Source organism: Rhizomucor pusillus (genome assembly GCF_041956525.1).
Source record: "Rhizomucor pusillus strain CBS 183.67 unplaced genomic scaffold VTP01scaffold_30, whole genome shotgun sequence".
Classification (NCBI taxonomy): Eukaryota; Fungi; Mucoromycota; class Mucoromycetes; order Mucorales; family Lichtheimiaceae; genus Rhizomucor; species Rhizomucor pusillus.
Window position 1 is genome coordinate 72,245 of NW_027192172.1, and position 8,480 is coordinate 80,724.

General features: G+C 46.5%; 2 protein-coding genes across 2 annotated transcripts; both read right to left on the minus strand.

The window, feature by feature from the left end:
• Positions 1 to 64: 64 nt before the first annotated feature.
• On the minus strand, positions 65 to 3,853 carry VTP01DRAFT_7123 (uncharacterized protein; the record flags this gene model as incomplete). Its single annotated transcript, XM_069386101.1, has 6 exons — positions 65 to 1,206; positions 1,275 to 2,952; positions 3,072 to 3,205; positions 3,286 to 3,370; positions 3,433 to 3,519; positions 3,632 to 3,853. 6 exons carry the CDS (start codon positions 3,851 to 3,853, stop codon positions 65 to 67), a joined length of 3,348 nt encoding a protein of 1,115 aa, XP_069234595.1.
• Positions 3,854 to 5,135: 1,282 nt separating this feature from the next.
• Positions 5,136 to 6,820, minus strand: VTP01DRAFT_7124 (uncharacterized protein; the record flags this gene model as incomplete). Its single annotated transcript, XM_069386102.1, has 3 exons — positions 5,136 to 6,413; positions 6,482 to 6,626; positions 6,696 to 6,820. 3 exons carry the CDS (start codon positions 6,818 to 6,820, stop codon positions 5,136 to 5,138), a joined length of 1,548 nt encoding a protein of 515 aa, XP_069234596.1.
• Between the last annotated feature and the right edge of the window lie 1,660 nt (positions 6,821 to 8,480).

The window sequence follows — 8,480 nt, forward strand, 5'->3', positions numbered from 1 at the left end:
CAGCGATGATGAAAGTTTTAAGGGAGGACGGCCAGGCAAGGCTTGTTGAGTGAGGTGATGATGATCACGGCGAAACCATTTCCGGAGCATGCTGTTTTTGCTGCTCAGATGTCATTCCACACACAGCGCTGTCTCTGAGCGGAAACGTCGTGGCCTGTGCTGGTGGTGCCGATGGTTTGACAAATAAAGGTGAAGAGGTCCGCACGACAGCCGCTGCTGTGTCGCCACCGCCGGCAGCGGGCCGATGCAGGTATCCGCCGCCCTCGCCCAAATTAAGCAGGTCTAAAAGCTTGTGATAGACAAACTTGTATGCCCAGACGTTGCCTTTTAATCGTCGGATATCGAGAATGTAGAGCCCAGGTAGGTTGCGGAACCGGCATATTTCCACAATGAAACGTATCTCCTCGCCCGTATCGATGGTCGGGTTGCCGTAGATAGGCTCAGTGTAAGAATGAGGCATATTCTCTGCATCTTCATCCTGGTCCTGTTGGTGGTGCTGCGACGAATTGGATGAGATGGATAGAAGCGAAGTAGATGATTTCGGGATCGATGGCGACCCTGCTGGTGCTGCCTCCTCCATCGACGGCTCCTCCTTCTCCTTCTCCTCCTCGTGCTCCTGATCTTCTTCTTCTTCTTCCTGATGCTGTACAACCGACGATGTATCCGAAAGATGGCCCGGGTCGGGGAACAGACTTGCAATAAATGAAGGTGCTGTCTTTGCATCGCTATCGTAATCATCATCATCAACGTCGTCGTCTTGTTCATTGACGTTATTCTTGCCGGTATCTGCTAGCGCAGTCAACATATTTGGAGCGGAAGGCGGCAGTCGAGGCCGATGGACTTTGGCCTTTGGACGCACACATTTGAGTTTGTAGTCGCCTTCTGTCTTGACAATGATGCCTAGCGCACAAAGTGTATGGAGGACTTGAACAAAAAGTTGGTCGGGTGACTTGCTCGTCAATGCTGTCTTGTCAACAGCTCCGTGGTGCACGCGAAGCTTGCTTTCAAAAACTTGCTGCTCACGATCGATCATTTCAGATAATCCTGTCATTGTATGAGACGCCGGCTTTGCAACATTGCTTTCAGCTGCGATTGGCGGTGAAGGAGGAGGAGGCATGTCTTTGATAATACGTCTGCTATCATCGTTGCTGCTATCGTTGTTGTTGCCTGACAACGTGGGTTCTGCAGACTGACGTCGATTTTTGCCTGTGTTTCCAACGAGCAGAATTAGGTTATGCACCTAAGGAAAATATATTTGCTCCTTGTTTGCTTACCTTGAGATTTACGCTTAATCCATGCCATCATTTTACCGCGTTTCGATTTGACATAATCTTGCTGTTTCTGCTGCTGCTGGTGGGGAGCGGAAGGAGGAGGACAAGAAGAACCAGGTCTGTCTGTGGCTGTTACCATACTTGCGAGCGTTGCTGGGTCTAGCGAATGACGGTTGCCTGCCGGAGGGCTGTGTGATCGATCTGTGCGACCTGAACCGTGCACCGCCTCTGCCGCCGCTGGTTTTGCTGCTATCTCCTTGTTGTCATCCTTGCTGCTGCCAAGTAGCATTGCTTCCGCAGCTATCCGCCGGCCACTCTTAATACCAAGCGTCGTCGAATTTGCATTCATTCCACGCGTAAGTGCCTTGAGTGATTCCTGCCTATGAGTCTGGATGCTATCCTGGATTTCGGTGGCTGTTACTGGCTTCTCCTCTGGACCTTTGCGTCGTATACGAAGACTAGCCATGAATTTTCTACGCAGCTTGGAAGGCGACGATGCTCCGAGCGGAGGATTGGCAATTGGATTTCGATTGCGTAAACCTTCTCCGTGCTCATCTTTCTGTCTCAATGTTGTGACCAGCGGTGTTGTTTGCGTTGCAGTCGGTGGCGGCGCCATGGATACACAGCGTTTACGGACATGGCTCTCTTCACTTTGCTTAACATCAGAAACTCCAGCTGCTGCTGCAGCCGCTGGCTCTTCAGTGAAGAAGCTGAACAACCGTTCTCGGCGACGATGTGTAGGTTTTGACGCGGGCTTGAGCGCCGGAGGAGTAGACTCAGTTGGGGACGGATAAACAGACGACCGCGGTGGTGCGAAACATTCATTGTTGTCGATGACAGCCGTTCGTGCTTTGCGATTTCGGGACAAGCTCGTCGGGATACCTATTCGGTCTGCAGCAGCTCGGCCCACTGTGAATCCTCGGCGCAAGGTGGATGCATGCATCGTCGCAGGGCGTGCACGAGCAGCACCAGCACCGGCATCAATTTTTTCATCCTTTGTGTTGCTGTTTTCTGCCTTGACTTCCTCTCCATACGGTGCACTGATACCGGCTGTGTCGTCCTCCTCCTCCTTGTCATTGGCGGCGTGACTTACTAGCTCTATTTTGCTGTTCTTGTCGTTGCAATGGTGGCTGCTGCCTGCCTGTTGGTCGTTGCTGCCCGTAGAAGACCAGACAGGTTTTCGATAACTCGGAGTGAACGATCGCTCGGCGGCCACAGCCGCTTCAGCCTCCAATTCTTCATCTGTCTTTTCAAACAGAGATCGATATTGCTTCAACCATGGGTGCTGCTCGATTTTCTCTAGAGTGACTCGCTTGGCTGGATCGGCGACGAGCATCTGGCTCAAGAGATCCTGAGCTTCTGCGCTAATATGTTTGGGGAATGCCGGAGAATTTGACAGAATGTAGCGATACAGCAGGCTAATGTTGTTACCGTCAGGGTTGCAGGGGTCATCGTCAAAAGGGAGATATCCGCACAGCATAGCATATAGGATGACGCCACAGGACCAGATATCGACCGAGGAGCCTGCATACAGACCATCGTTTACAACTAGCTCGGGAGCTGCGTAGCACGGTGATCCGCACGAGGTTGCCATAAGATCATCTTCCTTGGATGAGAACTGGTTTGCAAAGCCGAAATCTGTCACGATAATGTTACGGCATCTATCAAGAAGGAGATTTTCCTACTGGTCACACGTCAGTCAGTTTTCCTTCCTTGCCTTTTTTTCCTTTATCCATTTATCTTTTAATTAAAGAGAAGAATGGACATTCACCACCACCCTCCCCACTCTCAACATCTTACCAGTTTCAAGTCACGGTGGACAATATTTCTGCGGTGCATGTAATGGACACTGCTAATCAGTTGTGCAAACAGTCGGCGTGCATCCTTTTCCTTGAGTGAACGATGCGCCAGGATATACTCGAAAAGTTCGCCTCCTGCAGCGTCGATGCAAGAGAAAAGTTTATTAGTTTAATTAGAGCACAGCAATGTTTATATAGATCTGCATGGAACTTACCAGAGGCGTACTCGAGGATAATGCCAATGTACTTTTCGGTTTCCACCACATTGAACAACTTTACAATGTACGGATGTTTGAGCGTCTATAGAAAAGCTTTGTTTGTCGAGTCTGTGTGAGAACGCTGGTAAGGAAAAGTGCAGTTACCTTGAGGGCATGGATCTCACGTTCGACCTTGTTCAAACGAGAAGCCGAGTAGCCGACCGCTTCTTTTCGAATCAGCTTGATGGCAAACTGCATTGCAACAACGTATGCACAGTTCCATAACGACAGTTGTGAGTGAATATATCCCGAGATGGAGGAGGCCTCGCTAATGTAAACTTTTCTTTTTTTCTCCTCTCCTTACCTCTTGCCCCGTCTGGGTATGCACTGCCAACTTAACTTTACCAAACTCTCCCTCGCCCAGCGTTTGAAGCAACAAATATGGTCCTAGCTTGATTTGTCGTCTATGCGCCCTGAAAGCGGCCGTCTTTCGAAATGTCGAGAATGTATCCATTGCCTGCTTCGAGGTCGATGACTTGGCACGTTGCTCGGAGTCGCCTGGAGCATCGCTTGCTACAGCTGGCATGATAATTTAGATGAAAACGGAAGATAGAAAGAAAAAGAAAAAATGAGGCCAAGCAAATAAAAGAGAGAACTGCTCTGAAAAAAAGAAGAGAGAAAAAGAAGAGAAAAAAAATATGCGTGACAGCATAGAAAGAGAGAGTTCCACACACATGGAGCAAGAAATATTCAGGGGTCCAGATTTTGTTGATGCCTCTCAAATGCATTCGAAAACACGAGACAAGGAAATAATAGGCGCTGCTGATGCTGTCGAATGCGATTCGTTGCAGTAGTGGTAGCAGATACGTACACAGAGAATTTGCGTATAAAAAAGCAAAGGGAGGAGGAGTGTACATTGCTTCTGATGTCAGCTTTGCAACGCGTCTCAGGAGAACCTCTGCTTTAGAAAAAGGAACGGGATACTTCGGTGTCAGTTGCCGGGCATTATTGCTTCCTCAACAAGAAGAAATTTAAAGACGATAACTCAAGGAGGAAAAGAGAGTAATATTTTTCCTTCATCACATCAGTTCCCTATTTCTTTCTGTTACTTTATTCTTTTATCGCCAAATGGAAAAATATATACATTAATGTCTTGATGATCTCCCACCCATATCGAATGAGAGCTGTGTCTGAACCGCAAATGCACAATGCACATTCTCCGGAAAGCTGCCCCATCATCGTGCTAGCACTTGTTTTGGGTTCATCGCAGCTGCAAATTACATAACCTGCGCCTGAGGTGAGGGTATAAGCCTGGACGATATTGGGAAAACAAAATAACGCGCGACATGTCAAATAAGAATACTGTTTCATGGGACAACGTGGTGTGTTGGACAAGAAATGTGGGGGTAGGACAAAGAAAAGTATATGTCACGTTTCACTAAGGAACGATTCAATGTATCTACCATTTTGGGACTTTCGATCCAGTCTCTTTTAGTCTACATAAAAAGACCAGCGATGCATTCAGGGAAAACCAAGCAAGGGGTTAATTTTTTTTCTTTCTTTCCTTTTGCAATGTAGTAGTACATTTGACAGGAAATATCAATCAACAAGTGGGAAAAAGGATGCTTTCTATCTTTTATCATGTCACTCCTTAGCCGTCTGCAGCAGGAAATCACCCGATTTGTCCAAATAAATGGACTAAAACATAACACCTCGATCTCCTTGCCCGGGAATTCTAGAATGGCGCATTTTACATCTGAACTACTATGTATGTTACCATCTCAACAACAGATTGATTAACAACCCCCTTTCTTTTTAATATAATATAATAAATGACAATGAAGTGAAGATCCTTCTCCTTCTGCGTACTAAAATTCAACAAGCGCAAATGTGGCAACAACAAAGAATATCATGCTAACCAAACTAGAAATTTCGGATCGAGTGATGGAGGCGTCGCTGCTGTTTTGGCCGCCGCCGTTGCCGTGGGATGCAGAGTCCATGTCGGGTTGGATATCAGCGCACGTCTGGAGATCATCTCGCTTGGGGGTGAGCGACTGTGCATTTCCTTCAAAATCGCATTTGCCTTGTTTGTTGTTTTGCATGTAGAGGTTGTACAGCCAGCTCAGTTTCTCGCTCGGGCTGCAGAATGAGAATGCACCGTAGCGTCCCTTTTCGGCATCGCCGCTGATTTCGTCGCAAGACACCATACCGCACAGCATATCGATTTGTGCTCCAATTGGGTTATCACCATTCATTCCATCCGCGTTCATGATCTCCTCCGAGGCGCCGCACGACAAGTTGTCACGCATGCATTCACACGCGCCAGCTGAAGGAGTTGGCGGCAAGTCAGTAGATGCTTTCCAGTTCTCGCTATGTTGAGGGCACTGAGGTGCCTGACGCTCCTCGTTGAATGCATCCATGTTGACTCCCTTGGGTTTGGCCTTGGCCAGCGCCTTTTGCAAATTGTTGTAATCTGTTAAGAGTTCAGCCTTGCCGCTGTCAACCTTGACCAGACCGTAATTGTTGTTCTCCTGCGTCCATTCATACACAACACCGCCGGACCAGACATCCGTCATCTCACTTCCAAAAATGGCTTCGACTTCAGTGAACTCGCGAGGAGTAACGAGGTTGCAGCCGAATTCTGATAAAAACACGGGTTTCGCAAAGTTGCTGAACTCCTTGGTACGGTCTGCGTATCCGGATTTCTCAAACGACGAACTGCCGCACCATTCGTACATGTTGACGCCAAAAAAGTCGGCCTGAGAGTCCTCGTCGCCGCATGCAAAGTAGTCCTTAATGGCATCCCGGATATACTCGTCGTCGTTGCTCGCGTAGCCAACAGGAATATATCGCTTTTTCGTCGTCTTGATAAAGCGCTTAACGTCGCGGATGGCAGCCTTGACGTAAGCCGATGCAGGCGTGTTGGTCTTATCATTGGTTACTTCGTTTCCTGCAATAAATGCAAGAATGTTGTCATAATCGGCGAACGCATCAACAGTTTTTATGTATGCGTCATACAGACGCACATTGTATTCCGGAGATTTGCGGTTGACAGAGAATCTGGGCGTCGCAATATCCAGCAGGATATAGATACCGGCATCTGCAAACGATTTCATGCATTGATCATGGTTTTTTGAAGGATCCACCTGTATATATCCATCATTAGTTTTGTTTGCTCGCTTGCAACATACAAAGAAAAATGCAATGTTGTTACCTCATACACACGGACTACGTTGAGTCCCAGCTTCTGCATCAGCGATGCATCTCGCGCACAAGCCGCAGGATCTGCCAGAGGATCGGCTAAGATGCTGTTCGAAGATGTCTTGTTAAATGATTCGCCTCTTGGCTGATATGCCACGCTTTGGGAATAAACCAATGCATGTTAATTGACTGGAGCAGATCCTTCGCTGTCGTCTCGCCTGTCTCACCCTTTTATGAAGAATTGATTCTTGGTGACAGAGTCAAAGAGTTTGTGACCCTTGATGGTGATTGGATGCAATGCCTGTACAGCGGTGGCTGCGTATACTAAAAGACCAAGTACTGGTAACTTCATGGAAACGGTAGCAGCAGTAAAAACAATGGATGAAAACGAACAAGAAATAAAAAGACGTAGATGAAAATATCTACACATTTCTGTCTCGTTCGATATAAATCGACGTATGTCTTCTTGAAAGGGGGCGTTCCTAATTCTGGCTCGCAATGAAATGCTCAATTACATTTCAGGTAATAATCGTTTGTCTCCTATAACGCACACAATAAAGTTGATTTTTTGTGAAGTGCGGTTAGTAAGTGGGTAAGTGGTACTACGTAAACAAGCAGTTATGATGCCTCTCGAGAGTATAGCATCAGGAGAATAATAATTGTCTTCTTGCTTCATTAGTGCCAACCATAGACCAAATACTTGCCATATTTATTCACAATGTACCAGTACCACGTCTGGAATGCAGAAAGTTCACTTTGCGTAGAAAAGCAGCACTGTGCTCGACCAGCTCGCGATGAAAATGGTCATGCACTAAACTTTGACGACTGTTACTGGTGCAGTAATAATCGTTTGAAAGTATAAATTCTTCCGCCTTCCAGAATTTTTTTTTTCATTTTCAAGCACACACATAACAACTTCCCAGCAGAATCTAGAAGCTACACTTTCATTGGACTTTCCATTAGCATTTTTACTTGATCTGTATAATTTAACAACAAAATGTTACGGTTTCTATTCGCATACCTACCCAGAAACTCAGTGACTGATGAAAACGGACAGGGAAATGGTGGATCTACCTGCTATTATTATTTTATTCGTTTTTCCCATCGTTTGTGACGTTACCTATCGATCTACTGAAACCAGCATATCCAGATAACTCAGCAAGCGCTCGGCTGCAAGACTCAGACATGTAATACCCTCCCGAAAAGGCTGCCAACAAGCGGGGGTGCCAGAAGACACTGGTTCGCAGCGGTGTTCATTATACGATCTCTGTTGTTCTCTTGTCATATTTAGCTATGCGAAAAACGGAGCTACTCTAGTAGTAAATAGGCAATTGATGTAAGATACAGCGACATCTTACGTTTCTTGCCTTTTAAACTATTTCCACGTATGCTTCCCAAAAGTGGAAACCGGATAGCCATTGCTCCGATATCCCATTTCAGCAAGCATAAATAGAGATCTGTCGTGGGCAAACTAGTGATTATTGACTTTACATATTTCGATAATCCCTCCAAGTACATAAAAGATGGTTGAGCTCAGACAACTCGGCAAGAGTGGTCCCAAATTGAACCCGCTTGGTAGGATCGTCGACGACTGAATTTACAATATTACGCCTGATGTTGAATATTGACATGTTATTTACCCGATCTTATTATTAGGTTTGGGTTGCATGGGGTAATGAAGTGACAAGCTGTGCAGTGTGCCGATTGATTACTTACCTGGCGACGCATATAGAATGAGCGAATTTTATGGTCCCTCGAATGAGGACGAAAACATTAAAGTTCTTACACGCGCACTCGAGAAAGGGTTAGTAGTAATAGTACTTGGCTGATCCCGTGTAACGATATACTAAAATGTTTCCTGCAGATGCGTTTTCTGGGACACAGCAGACGCATACGGCCTCGGTGCCAACGAGATCCTGCTCAGCAAGATCCTTAAAGATCATCGAGACAAGATTTTCCTCTGCACAAAGTTTGGATGCATCAGAGACGAGAAAGGAACATTTACTGGAATC